Genomic DNA, 22173 nt, shown 5'->3' with positions numbered 1-22173 from the left:
AAAAATCAGCCGTAAATTCACCTAGTTCTTTGCATTAAACTGGATTAGCCATTGTAAATGATTGGTTTTGGGGTAGACTTTAAAATGTTGCATTATTTATGTATGCCTTGCCTGCTAAACTAGATTATGGCAGTTTGAGTGTAGCACTCTTCATTTAAAATATTTGTGGTTTGCAATTATAAGGATATTAGCAAAATAAGATCATTTCACTTGGGGGAAAACTGACAGCTTCTACGTACTAGTGTTTGCAGCAAAGTGTAAAAATTGCCTACGAGCAGAGACCTATGGTGTTGAATTTCACTATTAATTTCTTAGAACTTGATCCTATATTTTACTGTGACCCTGCCCACTAGGAATTTTCATGATAAACAAGAGGGGAACTGAACAACTGCTGGGAGCCATAGTTAAGTTAATCTTTCACCATGTAAAAGCCTTGCTTGAGAACTCCTGGAGTATGAATTGTCTGTCTCTCTCTCTTTTTTTTTTTTTTTTTTTTTGAGATGGAGTCTCACTCTGTCGCCCAGGCTGGAGTGCAGTGGCACGATCTCCGCTCACTGCAAGCTCCGCCTCCCGGGTTCACGCCATTCTCCCGCCTCAGCCTCCTGAGTAGCTGGGACTACAGGCGTGTGCCACCACCACGCCCGGCTAATTTTTTGTATTTTTAGTAGAGATGGGTTATCACCATGTTGGCCAGGATGGTCTCAATCTCCTGACTTCATGATCCGCCCACTTTGGCCTCCCAAAGTGCTGGGATTACAGGCGTGAGCCACCGTGCCCGGCCTGTCTCTTAATGTCTAGTTTCTATAGTAGAGCAAAGCCAGATTGAAGACAGTCCTGAGATTATGTGTGTGCATGTGCATGTTAAAGCAGTTCATTAGGAATCTTCCGAAATGCAGCTGGCACAGTGGCTCAGGCCTGGAGTCCGAACACTTTGGGAGACTGAGGCAAATGGAGGGCTTGAGTCTACGAGTTCCAGACCAGCCTGGGCAATATAGCAAGACCCCTCTCTATTTAAAAAATAAAAATAAAAGGAAAATGTTTAAAAAAGAAATCTTTGGAAATCCCAAGTTTGTTGACTGACCATCATCGTACGTGGGAAAGTCAGGTCAGGATGCAGGTGAAGGAGCCATATTTGAGATAGGGAAGTTTTCATTTTAGTCCTAAGATAACTGGGTAATAAGTGTCGATTTTGTGATTTCTGACTTCCTCAGAACTCTGAAAGTATCCCTGATAGAGTTCTTGTCAGTTGGTAAAGATGTATTTTCTTCTTTCAATCTCTAGAAGTGATGAAGCCTATCCTTACTTTTGGAGAAAGAGTATCACGGGTCAGCTTTATTTAGCATAATGAGAAACAGCAATATCTTCACTTTACTGGTCAGAATTTGTGAGCACATGATTGCTCCCCCTGTGAGAAGAGACAGGAAGCTGCCCTTTTAGCCGTCCTTGTAGATGACCTTTGCTGTGCAGGGTGGGCTGGCGAGGAGGACCAGGTTGCAGTAAGCTCTCCATGGTCATGTCTTTCAATGTTGGGACGGGGAATGGGGAGTCCTGATTCTCGACCCCCATCATCTTCCCACACACCAGCTTCATACACTTCGTCCCCAGCTTAATACTCTTATTGTAAGCTCCTTACTGCAAAGCGTTAGGCTCTCAGTAGACTAGAAATTGTGTTTTTCTTGCAGGATGATTGAGTAATAACAATATGACTGTCTTAATGTCAATATGAATTTGTCTCATCTTGTCTGAAACATAATTGAACAAGTTCAGGTTCAGACAGGTCTTAGAGTCCACTATTCATTTCTCAAGAGCAGTTTCTTCACACACACACACACTTTGCTTTTTATCCTTTCTTAACAGTTTCCTAGTAGAATAAACTGGCTAGGTGGTTGTGTATGTATGCAGTGTGAGGCTGCTGATTAGTTCTTATTAGAAGACCTCCCCCGATAATCAGAACCTATCGTATGTGTGCGTGTGTGTGTGTGTGCTGTCAGTGTTGCCAGGTACAACGGGAATTATCAGTAGCAGTCATCAGATTCCATTTAGCAGAAAAAGATCTTCAAACCTGACTTAGTGTTTTTTCTTTTTTATCCTTTTTGTTGTTGTTTTTGAGACACAGTCTCCTTCTGTCCCCCAGGCTGGAGTTCAGTGGCGCAATCTCAGCTCACTGCAACCTCCACCTCCCGGGTTCAAGTGATTCTTCTCCCTCAGGCTCCCGAGTAGCTGGGATTACAGGCATGCGCCACCAGACCTGGCTAATTTTTGTATTTTTAGTAGAGACAGGGTTTCACCATGCTGGCCAGGCTGGTCTCAAACTCCTGACCTCAGGTGATGCATCCACCTCGGCCTCCCAAAGTGCTGGGATTTCAGGTGTGAGCCACCGCACCCGGCCGGCAGTCTTTCTTCATCTCACTCTGTCACCCAGGTTTGAGTGCAGCTGCGTGGTCATAACTCACTGCGGCTTTGAGCTCTGAGACTCAAGTGATCCTCCTACCTCAGCCTCCCAAGTAGCCAGGATTACAGGTGCGAACCACTGCACCCAGCAACCAAGAGTCATTTTTTAAAATGCCATTTAGAAAGTTTTTACTTGTATTTGTTTACTTACTTATTTATTTGGCACAGGGTCTCCTCTGTTGCCCAGGCTAGAATGCAGTGGTGGGCTCTCGGCTCACTGCAGCCTCAACCTCCTGGGTTAAGCAATCCTCCCACCTCATCCTCCTGAGTAGCTGAGACCCCCATTTCCAGCTAATTTTTGTATTTTTTATAGAGACGAGGTTTCCCCATGTTGCCCAGGCTGGTCTCAAACTACTGAGCTCAATTCATCTGGCCGCCTCTGCCTCCCAAAGTGCTGGGATTATAGGCATGAGCCACCACACCCAGCCTAAAGTTTTTACTTTAAAGAAAGAAATTTTCAGGCTGGACATGGTGGCTCACACCTGTAATCCCAGCACTTTGGGAGGCCAAGGTGGGTGGATCACAAGATCAAGAGATCAAGACCATCCTGGCCAACATGGTGAAACCCTGTCTCACCAAAAGTACAAAAATTAGCTGGGCGTGGTGGCGTGCATCTGTAGTCCCAGGTACTCGGGAAGCTGAGGCAGGAGAATTACTTGAAACCAGAGGCGGAGGTTGCAGTGAGCTGAGATTGCGCCACTGTACTCCAGTGACAGAGTGAGACTCCATCTCAAAAATAAATTTAAAAATAAATTTAAAAATAAATTTTCAATATAGTGGTGCCATTGGTTTTTTTTTTTTTTTTTTTTTGAGACCGAGTTTCACTCTTGTTGCCCAGGCTGGAGTGCAGTAGCAAAATCTCGGCTTACTGCAAACTTTGGCTCTCGGGTTCAAGCAGTTCTCCTGCCTCAGCCTCCCGAGTAGCTAGGATTATAGGTGCGCGCCCTCACGCACAGCTAATTTTTGTATTTTTAGTAGAGACAGGGTTTCACCATGTTGGCCAGGATGGTCTTGAACTCCTAACCTCAACTGATCTGCTTGCCTCGGCCTCCTAAAGTGCTAGGATTATAAGCATGAGCCACCACGCCCGGCCGGTGCCACTGGTTTTTCAAGTGGAACTTGAGTCCCTCTAGTGGGTATAATTCACCATCCCAGCTTGAGATGGAATGGAAGATGCCACTCATGATTTTCTTGGAACCAGCTTTCAAATCCAGTCTTCTCATCAGCGCTGATGTCACCCTCCCCAGCTAAACGGCAGTGCTTAGCTCGCCGCCGGGTTGGTCCTGACGTCAGCCAAGATTCAGGAGTCTTCCTCCTCTGCCCATGTGATCTGAGTGGCCCTGATCCTTCCTTGCATGTAATCTCACAGCTGTGGTTCACCGGCTGCTTTATCTCAAGCCTCAGCAAATATAAACTCAAACAACAACTTGACGATGTTTATGCCGTGCAGTTCTTTCTAGCAAAGAACACAGTGCCCCCAGGGTCCTTGAGTTGTCACAGAAGAAATAATTGTGCAGGTCTGCTTTGGGTACCACAGGCACATGAAGGACGTTTAGCAGTTGGAGGAGTTACATCCTGACAGGCAGAACAAAGGCAGTGTGGTGCGGCTGGAAAGAACTTGGGTTGAGCGTTCAGTCCTAACTGCAGTTACGATGTGACCTTGAGCTGTGGTGACATAGCCTTTCTGTATCTTAGTTTTCCCTTTTGTAAAATAGGGAGATGCCAAAACTCTATCTCGTGGGGTTATTTTTTTAATTAAAAAAAAATTTTGTTTGAAGAGACAAGGTCTCACCCTGTTTCCTGGGCTAGATTGTGGTAGCACAGTCAGAGCTCACTGCAGCCTGGAAGTCTTGGGCTCACATGATCCTCCGTCCTCTGCTTTCAGCGTATGGGGCTATAGGTGTACACCATTGTGGCTGACTAGTTTTAAACATTTTTTTAGAGATGGAGGTCTTACTATGTTGCCCAGCCTGATCTCAAACTCCTGGGCTCGCGTGATCTGGCCATGGCCCCCCCAAAGTGCTGGGATTATAGGCAGGGATGACCGCACCCTGCAGGGTTGTTTTAAGTGCTGGAAATAACACATACAAAAGCCTTTGTGTTTTCAGTGCTCTGTGATTGGTAGCAGAAGTTGTGGAAATTGTCTCTGAGTTCATTACAATGCATGAGGTTTAATTACTCGGATCACTTTCTTCTCTTTTCCATGCTTCCTTTTTCTTCAGTCACCACCAAGCAAGCGGAGAAAATTAGAGAAACCAAGGAAGCCCATTACGTTTGTGGTGCTGGCATCCGTGATGAAAGAACTGTCCCTCAGAGCATCGTCCCTGGGCTCTGAGACGGCGGAAGGCATAGTGGCTGTCACAGCGTGGATTGAACAAATTCTCACCGATTTGAAGGTACCTGGGTGACCATACTGACGAAGTACTCATAACGATCCTTCTCTCTGTTTCCTTTTTTTTCATCGAGAGCTTGGAGAGAGGGGAAAAGTGATTTCCCATAAAATTCTGTTTTTCCTCCAAACAGGTCCAGCATAAACGAGTTCCCTGTGGAAAAGAGGAAGTTAGCCTTTTCCTAACGGCCATAGAAAACTCCTGGATTCATTTAAGGAGAAAGAAAAGAGAGCGAGTGAGACAGCTGAGAGAAGTTCCTCGAGCTCCCGAGGACGTCATTCAGGCCTTGGAAGAGAAAAAGTCCACCCCCAAAGAGTCTGGCAATAGCCAAGAACTGGCCAGGGGCCCCCAGGAGAGGGCTCCCTGTGGGCCTGCTCTGCGGGAAGGCGAGCCTGCCGCTGTGGAGGGCCCGTGCCCGAGCCAGGAGTCCCTGTCCCAGGAGGAAACCCCGGAGCCCACGGAGGATGAAAGGAGTGAGGAAAAGGGAGGGGTGGAGGTTCTGGAAAGTTGTAAAGGCTCTAGCAACGGAGCCCAGGACCCAGAGGCTTCTGAGCAGTTGAGCAGCCCAGTGGCTGAAAGGGGGAAAGGCCTCCCAGGAGTGGCCGGACAGTACCTGTTTAAGTGTTTGATAAACGTTAAGAAGGAGGTGGACGATGCCTTAGTTGAAATGCACTGGGTTGAGGGCCAGAACAGGGATTTGATGAACCAGCTTTGTACCTACATACGTAACCAAATTTTCAGGCTTGTTGCCAGTTAACTAGAAACTTCTTGCACAGTTGGAAAAAAGTGTTTATAGTAACTTGCTTTGGAGTGGCCTGTGGGGTGGCAAGAGGAATCCTACCAGTGGCCCATTAATAGCATTATGTGGAATTATCTTCAAACACAAAAACCTGTGAATCTGTCCCCCCTCCCCCCACTGCCTTCCCGCATTTTGAGTTACAGGGAGTTGTAGCGTGGTCGTTTACAAGGAGGAATTGCTGTCATCAGTAACAACAAAAAGCCCTCAGTAAACTGCCGAGGGATTGCAAGCTGGCTCAAGCCGGCCGCTCAGCTTTGGACTGCTTCTCCAAGGCCAGAAGGGTGGTCTGTGGCGTCTGGGCTGGGCAGCACGGCCTAGAATGTCATGCTCTCTCTGTCACCCAAGGGTGTTTCTTGAGGAGGGGTGGCTCTCTCTGCCTCCAGTTGGAGGCCCTGGTACCCTCTTCTAGGTCACTCTTCAAGATGGGACCTACCTTGCATCAGCCCCACGAAGGGAGCTAGCCGTGGGTGGGTGGTGGGGAATCGGGGAGAGAAACCCTAGTAATGCTAGGAGGAGGAGCAGAGTCTGGGGAGTACCCAGTAAATGGCACATTCCTGACACACGGCTGTTTTGATGTTGCTTATTTCAGAAGCAGAATGAGGTAAGCAAAAGCCCCGGGTGTGATTGAGGCCCACAGAAGGCAGCCGTACCCCCACCTGCAGCCTGTTGAAAGCACCATTTTGTAGCAGTTTTACTCCTGTATGATTTTTGTTTGGACATTTGAAGTAGAGCTTGTTTTGTTTTTAATATAAGAATATTCATAAATTAAAAACCACTGGTCCTGTTTGAATCCTGGGGTTAGCTGAGTGAGCGGCTGATGACAGAAATGAGAAATGGAACCAAATACTATATGCCGTAGGTAGCTTAAGAAAGTCTGATATTTTGTTGCTGATCAAATACTGTTTTTTGTGGCTTCACTTGTAATCCCCTCTGTACTTACCTACTCACATTGGAGAGTTCTGAGGCCGGAGTAACCGTGTCCTTAAAACACGTTTCTAGCTGGAATGCCAGGGTTCAGTAGCAGTCCCCCGGAAAAGGGGTGACCTTTTGCTGTGCTTGACTTAACACCTCGATGTTGCATCAGCAGCCTAGGGTTCTCTTTAGACTAAAATCTTTGCCAGAGCTCCTTGCCATCTGCTAAGAAGACTGGGGCTGAGTAGTTAAGCCAGCCCTCTGAGAGGTGGCTGTTGGTTAGGACAGGAAGCTGGTGACCTTGGCATATCTTGGCATCTGCTAGATCAGGCCCTCAACAGAGACACAGGAAGTGGAACTACTGTACTTTAGTTTGGCTGTGGAGCTGGAGCTAGAGAAGACAGCATACTGACCAGTGGCTTTTTGATTGTTTGTTTTGAGAGGGAGTTTCACTCTTGTTGTCCAGGCTGGAGTGCACTGGCATGATCTCAGCTCACTGCAACCCATGCCTCCCAGGTTCAAGCGATTATCCTGCCTCAGCCTCCTGAGTAGCTGGAATTACAGGCACGTGCCGCCATGCCCGGCTAATTTTGTGTTTTTAGTAGAGATGGGATTTCACTATGTTGGCCAGGCTAGTCTCGAACTCACGACCTCAGGTGATTCACCCACCTTAGCCTCCCAAAGTGCTAGGATCACAGCCGTGAGCCACCTCACCCAGCCTCTGACCAGTGTTCTTAACTTGGTCCGTGGACCTCCAGAGAGTCCACATGCCTCCTAGAGTTAGTTCTAAAAGTTCTGTGAGCGTGTTTGTGTGTGTGTGTGTGTGTGTGTATGTGTGTGTGTGTGTTTTCTTTTTCCTGGAGAGAGGGTTCCTAGAACCCTCAGACATAGACAGAGGGGTCAATAGCCCACTAAGGGTTAAGAATCATTATTCTAGTTCAAGCATTCATGTGTCAGGCTGCAAAATCCAATACCCAGGGTCACACAGAGCCAAGCCTCAATTCAGGACCGTGGATTCCCCTGGTCTAGTAATTTTCTGCTGTGCTAGCCCACACCATCCCACTAGCCTTACCTCGAGTGAGTATCACATTTGAGTCCTTTGCTGGACCCAAACCTAGTTTCCTTGGTATAATTTTAGGATAATTGGTTAAGTGGCAACTATTCACTCAGGAAGTAGTAGGTACTTACTGTTTGCTTGTTTCATTATGAAAGAGTGGTACATGCTCATCCAAGATTTGGAAAAGTGAAAGTCAAAACAACAAAATCACCGCGAGTCCCAACCTTCTGTAACGTAACCACTGTTGGTATTGGCGCGTTTCTTTCCAGTCTCTCTATAGACCGGGTGTGTGAGTGTGTGGGTTTTACTTTGGTTGTACTCATGCTGCATGTTCAGTTTTATATTCTGGTCTTTTTTTCATTTAACATCTTACAAGTATTTTTGCATGTTACAACAGTAGTGTATTGACTTATACTCCTTGCCTGTTCAAAACGTCTTTCAGGCACAGCACTGGCCTTTCAGTCTGTGTCTTAGGGATTTCCAGAGAATGCTCTGTGTACTGAGGCACAGAAGGTGTTTCTGTGTCTCATTGTGTTTCTGTCCCTAGGTTTAAGGCTTCATGTCATGGAGGAGATTTTATAGATGTTAAGCTAATGACCTTAGAGTTTTAAAAAAATCTGTGACAGTGGCCGGGCACAGTGGCTCACGCCTGTAATCCTAGCACTGTGAGGCTGAGGTGGGCGCATCCTGAGGTCAGGAGTTCGAGACCAGCCTGGCCAACATGGCAAACCCTCACCTCTACTCAAATACAAAAAGTAGCCGGGCGTGATAGCGCGCACCTGTAATCCCAGCTACTCGGTAGGCTGAGGCAGGAGAATCGTTTGAACCTGGGAGGTGGAGGTTGCAGTGAGCCGAGATTGTGCCATTGCACTCCAGCCTGGGCGACAGAGCGAGACTCCGTCTCAGGAAAAAAAAGAACCCGAGTGAGATGGTCTCAAAAAAAAAAAAAAAAAAAAAAAAAAAATCCATGAGCAGGCCGGCTTCCACAGTCTGGAGCCGAGTGCCTTCTGTGCATTTGGATGTCTCCATTTCCTTCCCTGGGAAGATTTTCTTAGACTACCTAGTGAGAGAACAGTGAACATATTTTTGAAAGGACATCTAAACATTGTTTTGGTCGTGCATGTGCTTTATAATTGTGGGTTGCGTCATTGCATATACCTCTGGTACAGCCGGGAAAGGTTTTCTTTGAAGAAATAGGTTATTGACTCATATGTCATCATCTTGAGTGTCACTCTCCTTACGTGTCGGGAGGTCACATTCATGTTGTTGGGTTGGCATGAAATTAAATCTCTGTGGTGTGACCCTAAATTCTCTGCTGGTCCCTAGAATTGGCTTCTGGTCTCTTGATAACGGAAGTGGAGACAGAAGCTGACAGAAGCTGAGCCTGTTTTCCAGGCAAACTAAAGCTGCTTTTGTTCTTCGGAATCTGCTTTGCCTGCGTCAGCTTGGTTCCTTCCCCACACATCCCGGCCACACAGTCCCCACTGCAGACCTCTGCCGCGTGTCCTGGCAGGGCTGCGGCTCTGCAGTGGCCTTTCGACTCATCCAAAGCTTCGTGTAGATTAGTATCTATTTTTTATAAAACATAAAGCCCTTCCTCTCGATGGAAATCAAAGCTTAACCATGTGAGCACTCGAACTTCTAAGTTCTGACAGGAATAACAAAACTGCAAGGAGTGGAAAAGCCTGTGGGGAATCCAAGGCCTTTTGAAAGAAGGGAGCCGATGACTTCCTGGAGCCCCTCCTTTCTGCTGCAGCCGCGGCATTTCCCTCCGTGGCCACACGAGGACACCCTTGGCCCTTTTATCAAAGCACCTCTTCCCCGTGGGAATGGAGACAATTGCATCCATGGTGTTTTCTTGAAATACCCAGTTGCTACCCAGATTTGTATTTTTATGTAAACAAATACATTTTCACAGAAATGAAATTTGAAAAATAAAAGTAGAAAGAGGCAAAAAACACTAGCCATGGTCTCTTTACCTGGTATCATCCCTTCTGACCCTTTAATGTTTCCTTCATGGTCCCAACTGACTATTTTTTCTATTCTTTCCGGCTATCCTTCTACTCTAGAATATATCCAGGTTGGGCCAGTCCTTTGGATCAAGTTTTTCTTGATATCTAGTTAAGATACTAGAGGGGAAATGCTGAGTGATCTTAAAACAGTAACTTTACAAAAGCCTTATATTCCAGGAGGCGTCATACCAGGATCTCCAAGAAAGCAGCTGGTTTCAGTGTTCTTTTGTTGACCCTTGTCTGGGCTTTCTCTGGTTGGCTGGCTAACATGCATGTCATGTGTTGCTTATATGAGAAGGTGAGGGTTCTGTGTGGTGTAGCTGCTGTCGGTTAGCCAGGCCTTGCTTCTCACAAGGGGCGTTTCTGGGTGGACCATGGATCTTCCTAACCCTGGGGTCTGTGTGGGCTCAAGGAGGATCCCATCTCCCCTTATGTTTCTGGTACAGGATCAGATGTGGCTGCCCAGCAGTTGTGCACATTAGGAGGAGGAGGGTCCAGGTGGGAAAAGTCAGGAGCCCTCTGGAAGAAGGAGCATTTCAAAGGTGCAGCAGTGTTATGGCGATGGAGGGGTTCCCCTCAGGAAAGGGTCACGGCCACATGGTTTTTAGGGAAGTCGGTGCACAGGAGACTTGGTTTGCTGAATGGGTGCTAACCTCGGGAAAACCCACAAGAGGCTGAAGAGAATGAACTGGCTTCTGCCTCCGGCGGGCAGCGTTGATGGTGTTGAACCTGCTTAGTAATCCCGAGTACACAGCTCGCGGTGCGAGTGCCAGCACAGTATGAGAGGCCTGTGTGGCGCCCGCCCCACTGACGACGGGCGTCACGCGTGCCCGGCCTGCCTGCTCTGCTCTGTGACATTCACATCCTCTGCTGTGACCCAGCCAGATGGCTAACACAGCGGCTGATGCTTTAAATTGCTGGTTGGAGCAGCTCATGCTGCCTGGTGGAGGCTGTGCTTTGTGCTCCAGGGACTGTGTTGTGACTACGGAACGCCCTTGCCCCTCGAGGGGCCGTTTGAGGTGCAGCCTGTCTGCCACTCTCCATCCAAGCAGAAGCATGGGTTTCCTTAGGGAAGAGGAAGATGGTGGGTGCCTCCCTCACTGGGGACCTGAGAGGAGAAGGGGTAGAGGAAAAGTACAGTCGGACTTGGCAGAACGGGTTCACAGATGATGCTCTGAGAGGGCCAGGCAGGTGTGAACCCAAGACTCTCTTCCACCGGCCTAGGGGAGCGAGAGGCAAGAAAGAGCCCAGGCTTCAGCGTTCAGACCTGGGTTCCCGTCCAGTCCCATTCCTTGCACGGGGTAAGTCCGTTGACGAAGCCTTGTCTTCCTCACGCCACCGATGAGGATTCTCACTTCAGAGTTAGAGCTGTGCGTAAGTGCGAGAAGGACTGGGACCCCGGAAGAGGGTGGACACACTTGCTCCTCTTCTGAGTCTTTGAATTTTCAGTTTCCATTCAGAAAACCTTCTGTCAGTGGACTCAGAGGAAAAGGCCGAGGCCTCACGTGTATGCCTGCAGGTGTAAAGTAACACCCTGACGAAGAGCAAAACCCATCCTTCGCGGGATGCAGGGAGGACGGGGCCAACGCTGATGGTCCGCCTTCCACACACACTGTCTCATTGAGCAGCCCCGTCAGCCGGTGTGACGTTCCTGCATGGTGGTGGCTGAAGGAAAGGGAAGCTCAGAGAGTGTCTGTGACTTGCCGTTAAGGTTATCCACAGAGCTCAGTCATAGAAATGGGATTCGAACTCAGGTCCAAGAAGCCAAGACTGGGATCTTGTGCCAGAACTCAGCAGTCTATGGCAAGTGCTGCTGTTCATGTGGGAAGTGCACAAGCCACCTCGAGGGACGGCGACTGCAGTGACAGGACACGGGGAAGGAAAAAAACATCTTTCATCTTCACCATTTAGCACTTTAAGGTAATATTATCTTCCAGCCTATGATCAGTGAGTGACATGTAGTCAGCGGAATTACTTAGAATTCTTCATTTATGCTACCAGATCTTCACGGAACTTTGTACTTGGCAGTAGTGCAGATCATTAAGTAGTTAGTGAAAGCGCAAAAGAAAATGTCTAGTCAAAGTACATGTTGGACCAGCATCAACAGGAAAGAACTGATTATTAGATAAATTATTCTTTGGCAATACATAATTGTATAATGAAAGAGAGGTTTAATTCTTTTTTTTTTTTTTTTTTTTTTTAAATAAGGCAGCTCCAAATATTTCACTTACAGAACAACACAACACTGATGTGCTTTTTGAGCTTCCTGGAGAAGGTAGCAATTGGCAGAAAAACAGCCAGGCCTCCTCCCCAGGCAGGGTGTGTGAACTAGTGTCAGTCTGGGAAGAGGAAAGGCCGCCTGCCATCTGGTGGACCCATTCAGGGAATGTGGCCCCAGAATCTACAAACCAGAGCCAGGAAGTTCCCAGCTGGGGCACTTGGCTGGCCCGAGGAGCCAGTCAGGCCCCAGGGAAATGGCAGCTTGTGCCGACGCTGTCCAGAGAGAATGAGAATCCTGCCCAGAGGGCACTGCTGAGCAGGCTCCCTCCTGGGACACCGGTGAGCAGGGGCCTGTGCCCAGAAACTGGCCATTTGGAAACTGTGTCTCCTGCTGGGAAAAGGGGAGTCCCTGTCTGTTCTGACACAGGATCCTTACTTCACACGTTTGTCCCAGGATTCCTGCCTTCAAGGCCAAATGTGGGGTTGTTTGTTTGGAGACAGAATTTCACTCTTGTTGCCCAGGCTGGAGGGCAATGGCGCAATCTCAGCTCACTGCAACCTCCGCCTCCTGGGTTCAAATGATTCTCCTGCCTCAGTCTCCCGAGTAGCCCGGATTACAGGCACCTGCCACAGTGCCCGGCTAATTTTTTGTATTTTTAGTAGAGACAGGGTTTCACCATGTTGCCTAGGCTGGTCTCGAACTCCTGACCTCAGGTGATTCACCTGCCTGGGCCTCCCAAAGTGCTGGGATTCCAGGCATGAGCCACCGCGTCTGGCCGCCCAAATGTGGGTTTATTTGGGGGCTTCATGGAGCAAACTCTGGCCGTATTCAGTGAGGGCTCTGGATGAACACAGACGAGGACTTCATTCTCAAAGGAAACCTCTCAGCCGGGCGCGGCAGCTCAGCCTGGAATCCCAGCACTTCTGGAGGCTGAGGAGGGCAGATCACCTGAGGTCAGGAGTTCGAGACCAGCCTGGCCAACATGGCAAAACCCCGTCTCTACTAAAAATACAAAAATTAGCTGGGCATGGTGATGGGCGCCTGTAATCCCAGCTACTTGGAAGGCCGAGGTAGGAGTATCGCTTGAACCTGGGAGGTGGAGATTGCAGTGAACCAAGATCACACCACTGCACTCCAGCCTAGGTGACACAGCGAGACTCTGTCTCAAAATAATAATAATGAATTAAAAAATAAAAATACAGTGGAGTGGCTTGTGTTCAGCTCCCCCCAGTTACTGCCGTGCTAAAATAGGTGCCCAGTGTTGCTGGATCTTCTGACGTTTTGAGGGAAGCCAGAAATCCAGATTTGTGAGAAATTTACTTAATTGTGAACCCTGACAATTATTTTATTAAAAATGTCAACCCGCTGGGCATGGTGGCTCACACCTATAATCCCAGCACTTTGGGAGGCCGAGGCAGGTGGACTGCTTGAGGCCAGGAGCTCGAGACCAGCCTGGGCAACATGGCAAAACCCCATCTCTATGAAAAATACAAAAGATGAGTTGGGTGTGATGTGCGCCTGTAGTTCCAACTACTTGGGGGAGCTGAGGCGGAGGATTGCTTGAGCCAGAGAGGTCAAGGCTACAGTGAGCCGAGAGTACCGTAGCATTCCAACCCGGGTAACAAAGTGAGACCTTGTCTCAAAAAAAAAAAAAAAAAATTGCCGTAAACCATTTGTTGGTGACCACTTCTGCCACCAGGGGTAGAACTGCCTGCGTTTTCGCTGCCTCCACTAATCTCTCCCTCCCTGCAGCTACTGGTTGGCTGGCTGCCTGTGTTTCTGTTTTAGGTTCCTTCCTACCTCTTGAGGAATCCCAAGGAGTCTACCCATGGGCCTGCTTGCCCTTTCTCCCACTGTTGGCTGACCTCATCCACGCCAGTTACCTCAACCACTCCTCATACATTCATTGTGCCCAGATCCAGACCTGTCCTGAACTTCCAGTGTCCTCATTCCTCACCCCCTGGTCCATGGCCATGTGAAACTCCTCTGATAGTCTGCACCTGCTTCTTCCGTTGCCTTGCTCACCATCCACCCAGCTCACCAGAGTACAAATCTCTCTTCTTCCCTCTCCTTTCCCACCAGGTCTGAAGTCTTCCACTAAGTCCCACCAGTTCCACCTTAGAAACCACGCCCCAGTTCAGCCCAACAGAGCTTTGTAATGGCATCAGCGAGTTCTGGGGAGCTTCAGAGTGAAGAAGTAGAAAGAGCAGATTTAGGTATTGTGGGCAGAGAACAAGATGAAATCTGCTTTGGGGAGTGAACTGGAAGCTTTCAAAAGAAAGAGTAGGATGGGAAATACATCCCACAGGCAGGGGAGTTAGCTGAGATAAGAGATGTGAGATCCCAAAGAATGGGAGGCCCTTTCTGATACAGGACAGGCCAGCATTTTCCCCCTTTGACAATTTCAAGGTTTTTTTTTTTTATTCTTAGTCTGACGATTTTATTTTTAAAAAGCAGGACACGCCGGGCGCGGTGGCTCACGCCTGTAATCCCAGCACTTTGGGAAGCCGAGGTGGGCGGATCGCCTGAGGTCGGGAGTTCGAGACCAGCCTGACCAACATGGAGAAACCTCGTCTCTACTAAAAATAGCCAGGTGTGGTGTGTCACGCCTGTCATCTCAACTAACTCAGGAGGCTGAGGCAGGAGAATCGCCTGAACCGGGAGGCAGAGGTTGCGGTGAGCAGAGATCACGCCATTGCATTCCAGCCTGGGCAACAGAACGAAACTCCGTCTCAAAAAAAAACCAGTACGTTTTCATTATAAAAATGGTAGAAGGGTAGGCACTGTGGCTCACACCTTTAATCTTAGCACTTTGGGAGGTTGAGTCAGATGGATAACTTGACCTCAAGAGTTCAAGACCAGCCTGGGTAACATGGTGAAACACCATCTCTACAAAAAATACAAAAATTAGTTGGGCATGGTGGTACGCGCCTATAGTCCCAGATACTCAGGAGGCTGAGGTAGGAGAATCACTTGAGCCAGGGAGGTCGAGGCTGCAGTGAGCCGTGAGCACACCACTGCACTCTAGCCTGGGTGACATGAGACCCTGTCTGAGAAAAATTTTAGAAAATATTGAATAACACTAGAATTATACTATTCAAATTATTTTACATTTTGTTGTTTTTGTATTTTTATATGTATATTTTTTTACATAGAAAATATGGATCATATGGTATCTTACTGTTTTGTAATCTTTTTCATTTAGTAATATAACTTCTTTCTCATTATAAAGTTAACATGTTTCAGAAAACTTGTAGAAATAAAAATTAGTGGTAACCACACTGCCCAGTGACAAGCCCTGCTAATAGTAGCAACCCTGTCTTCTTCACATGCTGTCAGTATTGTGAACAGTGCTTCAGCAAGCCAACTGTTCCTAGTTGGAAACTTGGATTTTCTGGTTTTCACTTTCCTTTATTTATTTTTATTTTTTTGAGATAGAGTCTCGCCCTGTCGCCCAGGCTGGTGCAGTGGCATGATCTCAGTTCACTGCAAGCTCCGCCTCCTGGGTTCACGCCATTCTCCTGCCTCAGCCTCCCGAGTAGCTGGGACTACAGGCGCCCGCCACCTCGCCCAGGCTTCACTTTCATGATTGGTTTCATTTTCATTATTGTAAACAGTGCTTTGGTGAATATCTTTGTATGAAAATCTTTATGGCCGGGCACAGTAGCTCATCCTGTAATCCCAGCACTTTGGGAGGCCCAGGCAGGCAGATTGCTTGAGCCCAGGAGTTTAAGACCAGTCTGGGCAACAGAGTGAGACCCCATCTCTACAAAAATATAAAAACTTTTTTAGTAGAGACGGGGTTTCACCGTGTTAGCCAGGATGGTCTCGATCTCCTGACCTCGTGACCCGCCCGTCTCGGCCTCCCAAAGTGCTGGGATTACAGGCTTGAGCCACCGCACTCGGCCTTCTATATTTCTGTGTTAGTGCTCATACATCTATTGTTTGATTCGTTTCTGTTCAGTTCATTTTTCTATCCAGGTGCTCTTTTTCTTACTGAATTGCAGGGCCACATCTTGCTAAGATGTCCCTTCATTTTGCTGGGTTTTTAATTTTTTTAAATTTTATTTTATATTTTGAGATGGAGTCTGGCTCTGTTGCGCAGACTGGAGTGCAGTGGCGTGATCTTGGCTCATTGCAACCTCTGCCTCCCAGGTTCAAGCGATTCTCCTGCATTGGCCTCCCAATTATAGGCATGTGCCACCACTCCTGGCTAACTTTTTGTATTTTAAGTAAAAACAGGGTTTCACCATGTTAGCCAGGCTGGTCTTGAACTCCTGACCTCAGGTGATCCACCGCCTCAGCTTCCTGAAGTGCTGGGATTACAGGCCTGAGCCACCGCGCCCAGCCCATCCCTTCATGTTGTCATTTCAGGCTGGAGTGCAGTGGTGTGATCTCGGCTCACTGCAAGCTCCGCCTCCCAGGTTCACGCCATTCTCCTGCCTCAGCCTCCCAAGTAGCTGGGACCACAGGTGCCTGCCACCACGCGCAGCTAGTTTTTTGTATTTTTTTTTAGTAGAGACGGGGTTTCACCGTGTTAGCCAGGATGGTCTCCATCTCCTGACCTCATGATCCGCCCGCCTCGGCCTCCCAAAGTGCTGGGATTACAGGCGTGGAGCCAGCACGCCCGGCCCCTTTTTTTCTTTTCTTGAATGATGATTTTGTTTTATTTTTATAGCTTTGAGAGGTAATCAGATCTACCACACTGTGTCTTTATATTTTCTTGGTTTGCCTTTATGGGTGGAAACTCCTTCACCACCCTAAAGCTGAAAAATGTTTTCCTATATTTTATTATGGCTATTTTGGTTTTATTTTTTACATTTAGCATTTGAATTTACACTGGTGTATGGTGTGAAGTTTAAGGACCTGTCTTTAACAAATGGTTCTGCACTGTTTCAGGGTAGCTCATCAGAGAGGCGGCTGGGAAGCTCTAGCACTCCCCACTGAGGTATCCCTGATGGCACAGGGACTGGAGCAGGCTGGGCAGCAGCGGTGTGTCCTCTCCCAGTGGGCCCTGGGGCCTTGGGGAGAGATCTCATAGTGCACCTGGAGCTGAGCCCTGGCTCTGTGGCATCTGCTCTGGGCTGTGCAGCCAGTGACCGGCCACTGCTCTTGGCCTTGCCTCCGGAGAGAGCCTCATTCCTGGCACAGGCTGCTGAGCTCTTAGACTTTCAAGATTGGACCCTACAGCCTTGCATTTGGGTGTGAACTGGGGCTGCTGGGACATGGACCTCAGTCCTTTGTGAGAGGCATGATCGCATTGCAGCCCATCAGTCCTGGGAGGCGCCTTCCCTAGGTCCCCACCCCTGCGTGATCCAGCGGACTCTTGACTCCCATGGCAAGACTCCGCCCTGCTTTACTCATAACTTCTGCCCAGTCCCACTCCCTTGACCTGAATTGGTTTTGCTGTCATAAAGCCACGTCTTTTTTTCTGTAAAGGAGTCCCTGACATCCTTGTCCATCTCCTGTGCCTTTCTGCTGGGTCAGCCTTCTCCCGCCACGCTTCCAACCCGCTGCCACCGGCAGCTCCACTCTAGCTGCAGAGCCTGACTGGGCTCTGGTTTCTCAGAAGAGCTCAGAGGACCTGGCTCCTCCCTCTTTGCTTCTGAACTGCATTTCTTTCCTTATTACTCAGTGTCCACACCCACGGTGGCTGCCTGGATAAAAATCTGCCCCTTTCACCCGTCACCTTTCATGCCAGACAAAAGCCCCAGTGAGTAATGGCAACCTACCCAGGTCCAGCTAGCAGCTCCTCCATTCCTGAGGGGCCTGGGGCAGAACGGGGTCCTGTGAGCTCCTGGACGCCAAGTCTGATTCCCTCTCCCTGTCTTCCTGCTCATCTGCTAAGCTTGTTGATTGGGTGCCACTAAGCAAAGTGAATGATTCTTCTTGTCTGTAACTAGGAGGGGTGAAGTTCCCTCTCCATCTTCACCCACTTCTGGGAGGCTTTCAGGGACTCACCACCGCACAGTCTATCGCAGTTCCCCAGGCCTGGCCCAGACAGCCAAAGAAGAGGACCAGGCCACTTCTCAACCCAGCTGACGCTTGGCAGCTTCATGACCTCGGATACACCTTCTCTTGGGAGGCCAGACCCCGTGATCCTAACTCTTCAGCCATGACATCATGTGAGGCTACAATTTTTTTTTTTTAAGACACAGTATCTTGCTATGTTGTCTGGGTTGGCTTTGAAATCCTGGGCTCAGACGATTCTCCTGTCTCAGCCTCCCAAGTAGCTGGAACTTAGGGCGTGAGCCACCGCACCCACCTTCTGGAAAGGACGTGAATAGGGAAGTGGAACTTGATTGGACCTGTTCTGTGAGTTCAGGAGAGGTCCTCTGACAACTCACTTGGGGTGGGGAAGGGAGGTAGAGAGTCCTGTGGAAACGTCTGGCTGTGGGGACCCCAGTTCACTGATGATTGAATGGGTCCACCTCTGTCAAAGGAATTCAGAGTCCCGCTCATCATTCAGACTGGGGGAACCAGGCTCAGCTGACTGGCCCAGCCTTAAATCCACTGAATTTATCTCTACATAGAAAAACAGGATTCCAGTCGCTTCTCACTGTCCAGTGGGGATTGGTTCCTGGAGCCCCCCGAAAACTCGTCCAGGGGTGATGCTCAAACCCCTTATGTGTAACCTACACGCATCCTCCCTTATATCCTTTAACTCGTCTCTGCGCTCCTGAAATACCTCACACCATGAAAATGCTGTGTCAACAGTTCTTGTGCTGTGTTGGTTTTTTAATTTGTATTATTTTTTCTTGTATTTTTTAAAGTATTTTTCTTTTCCTGACTATTTTTGATCCACGGTTAGTTGCCTCCATGGGTGCGGAACCCCCAGACACGGAGGCTGCCTCTTCTCCCTCTGGGTCCTCGCATAGCCCTGTCTCTGGTGCTGCGTCCGCACGGCGGTGAACAGCAAAACTCATCTTCTGCAAATTATCACTGTGGAGCGGAGTTCCGCTCTGTGACCTTTCGTCCCACTCTGGCTTACCAGAGGTCCCCTGGCCTTGGCCACAGCATACCTAGCCTAGTGCTTGGCACCTCAGGCACACAATAAATATTTATGAAATGGATCTTCTCTGGTATGTCTTGAGTGTACTAGTCTTCTCTTGCTTCCTCTTCGTCCTGCAACCAGCTTCCTCCCATGGGTCTTGTTTTAATGATGGTATGTGAAAAGCTCCTCAGCTGCTTGCAAACGATGAGACGTCAGGCTTGAAGGGTTGGGACACCTTCTGGGATCTGTGAACATCTGTACTTTTGGCTTCACGCCCTTTCCCCCATCTCCTGACTCAGGCTTTGGAGGGGTCAGGGCACTGCTTTTAGTAGCTCTTGGAGTTGATATTTTGTTGGGTGAGTGGTGGGGGGAACAGGAAGACAGTTTCACTAAGGGGATGTCTCTGGCTCAGCGTATTAAAAAATTGGGGAATTGGTGCTTCTTATTGTGGTTGGTGAAAAAAGAATAAAAGATTAAAAAATTGGAGGACATAATGAAATTTGAAGTGGGGGTGGGGTGCACAAGACTTGGGGAGGAAGACTGAAAACAGAAAGCATCTCCTGAGAAAGTCACAATGATGGACATCCAGCTTTTCTCCTGCTCAAAGGTACTAAGCACCTAGAATCCATGAAGAAACTTAAGGAACAGCTGGGCGCCATGGCTCATGGCTGTAATCCCAGCACTTTGGGAGGCTGAGGCAGGTGGATCACTTGAGGTCAGGGGTTCGAGACCAGCCTGGCCAACACGGTGAAACCCCGTCTCTACTAGAAATACAAACATTAGCGGGGCGTGATGGTGCATGCCTGTAATCCCAGCTACTCTGGAGGCTGAGACAGGAGAATCACTTGAACCCGGGTGGCGGAGGTTGCAGTGAGCCGCGATCACACCACTGCACTCCAGCCTGGGCGACAGAGAGAGACTCCATCTCAAAAAAAGAAAACTTAAGGAACACCTTTTTAGAGATTGCTGGCCTTTGGATAATTCCCCAAACCTGCTAACCTTTCTGCTGAAACCAAAAAGACTTACTTCTCTTTCTCTTGAGTGAGTACAGTTGCCAGCTTCTATCCTGGCTCCACCCGCTTGGACAGGAAGCTGGGGCTAAAATGCTAAACAGCCCTCCTATTCATTCCCCTCTCCTTTCAGACCCTCACATCCCCATTTATAGGTATCTCCCGCCCCCACTGTCCATTCCCCAACCGGGGAAAGCTTGGTTGATGAGGTATTCCTTTTGGCCATTTTCAGGTTCCTGTACACAACAGGCCCAGAAACAGCCGCCCAGAAACAGCCTCCCTGCCTTTTTTTTTTTTTTTTTTTTTTTTTTTTTTTTTTTTTTTTTGAGACGGAGTCTCTCTCTGTTGCCCAGGCTGGAGTGCCATGGTGCGATCTTGGCTTACTGCAACCTCCGCCTCCTGGGTTCAAGTGATTCTCCTGCCTTAACCACCCCCAGTAGCTGGGATTACAGACACCCGCCACCACGCCCAGCTAATTTTCGTTTTCTTTTCTTTTTTTTTTTTTTTAGTAGAGACAGGGTTTCACCACATTGGCCAGGATTGTCTCGAACTTCTGACCTCAAGTGATCCACCTGCCTCGGCCTCCCAAAGTGCTGGGATTCCAGGCGTGAGCCACCGCGCCTGGCCGGCAGCCTCCCTTCTAAACCCTTGTTTTTGCCTAACATCCCCTGGCTGCTGTCCCCACATGACCCAAATAAACAGATGATCATGTGAAGCCAGTAAGGCTGTTTGTTTTAAATAGCAAACATCTCCACTAAGCTCTGGAGCAGATGGGGTATTGGGGGCAATGGAGAGGCTGGCAAATCTGTGTTCACTCTACTCTTACCTCCTGCTTCCTCACCCCTGAAGCGAACAGCGTCTTAATACTGTCTTTCAGAGAGGTGCCTACTTAATAGTATAGAGCTGGGCAGTGACAAAGAAGAGTACAAAGAATTAAACCTCAGCCTTCAGCAGAAACTCCAGGACTGCCTGAGTGCATGGCCACCTGAGGACAGCAGGAAGGGACAGCTGGACGGAGCACTGCGCACCACGCACTGACCTCACACAAAATAAGAACTTGCCCGCCAGCATTCTCTCAGGTCACTATCATGTACAGATGCGGCTGCACTTAGGACGGGTTTCACCAGCCATAATCCCATCCCAAATTGAGGAGCGCACACTAGATTCTCTCTTTTACAACCATTGCTAACTTGAAAAGTCCTGTGTCAAGCCATCACAAGTCAGGGACTGTCTGTCCCTGTTCCACTGCCGCCTATAATATATATTGCCTTTTAATTTCCCATTTTGTCTAGTTGTGCAAAGGCCCAAGCATACTGGTGGCAAGTGGCAGACACCTTAAAGGAAGCAATGTTGGAGCCAGCACAGATCTAGCCCTCCCAGCAAAGCGGCATCCATCCCATGGGGAAGAACTGGGCTGTTCCGTTCTAATCCGCCTTTGCTCCAGCTTCATTATAAGCAAAATCAGTGGTACCTACCTGGACATTTGTGTGTGTGGCGACCTCTCCGTGCTCAGCTCTAGATGCTGGGGCATTAAATGTGAAAAGATCAGAGGCCTCTAGATTAGCGCTGGCAAACAGCCCCCTTCCTGTGGTTCAAGAAGTTCTTGATTTCCAGGATCTGTGCAGACTTTTTCCCCCCAGGATGCATTACGATGCCCTCAAAGGAGCAAAGCCAGCAAACATTTTGCCCTCTTTCTATGTTTCTAGCTCTCTTCCAACCAGTCCCTAAAATAGGAACGCTCCGAGGGTGCCATGTGATGGAAAGGATTGGCAGGGCGGCCTGCCTCTCCGCCTCATGAAGATTTGCTTTCTGGTTCTGTGTGATGGCGAAGCCGCGGCTGTGGAGTTCTAAACCCACTGGCACTGACTGCCCCCCACTTCTTGGACCGGTGAGCAAAGAAAGGGGCCTGGGGACAGAACTGAGGGTACTTCCCCCGCACTGGCACAGCACAATCGACATGCTCCGGGATGCTCCAAATAAGTTTTCAGCCTCCGGGGGTCCATCGCTGCCGCTGTACCAGTGGGGTTCGTGTGGCTTCCACCGAGGAAGCAGAACAGCAGAGTAGGATCTCAGGTGAAGATTTTTGTTGCCCCAAACACAGTGTATTAAGTAGTCAGGGTTGCTATTCCTCCCTGGCATTTTTCTAATTGGGGGCCCTCCCCCAGAACTGGCTTCAGAGTCGTACCTGGGGTCAGGGGGCAGTGCTCCCCCTTTGGGGGAAAGGAGCAGGTGGAATACGGAACGACCTTAGACGAGTCCTTGGCCGTCTCGGCCTCAGTTTCCTTATCTGTGAAGTGAGAGGATTTAGGGCCTGTCGGCCTCAAAGG

At 48.8% G+C, this 22173-nt stretch overlaps 1 protein-coding gene and 1 pseudogene across 1 annotated transcript in view; both read left to right on the top strand.

Moving 5' to 3' along the window:
• The window catches only part of METTL16 (methyltransferase like 16), an 82533-nt gene extending 76121 nt beyond the window's left edge, over positions 1-6412 (top strand). Inside the window, exons 9-10 of the mRNA XM_026449606.1 lie at positions 4674-4847; positions 4975-6412. Of these exons, the coding sequence (XP_026305391.1) occupies positions 4674-4847; positions 4975-5598 (798 nt within the window). The 3' untranslated portion in view covers positions 5599-6412. The remainder of the gene's footprint in view (positions 1-4673; positions 4848-4974) is intronic.
• Positions 6413-9332: 2920 nt separating this feature from the next.
• LOC111521277 lies at positions 9333-19318 on the top strand (annotated as a pseudogene).
• The last annotated feature ends 2855 nt before the right edge of the window (positions 19319-22173 follow it).

The sequence above is a fragment of the Piliocolobus tephrosceles genome, chromosome 16, assembly GCF_002776525.5.
Source record: "Piliocolobus tephrosceles isolate RC106 chromosome 16, ASM277652v3, whole genome shotgun sequence".
In the NCBI taxonomy this organism is placed as follows: Eukaryota; Metazoa; Chordata; class Mammalia; order Primates; family Cercopithecidae; genus Piliocolobus; species Piliocolobus tephrosceles.
The sequence above is the reverse complement of the archived record's forward strand: the minus strand, read 5'-3'. Positions and strand labels throughout refer to the sequence as shown.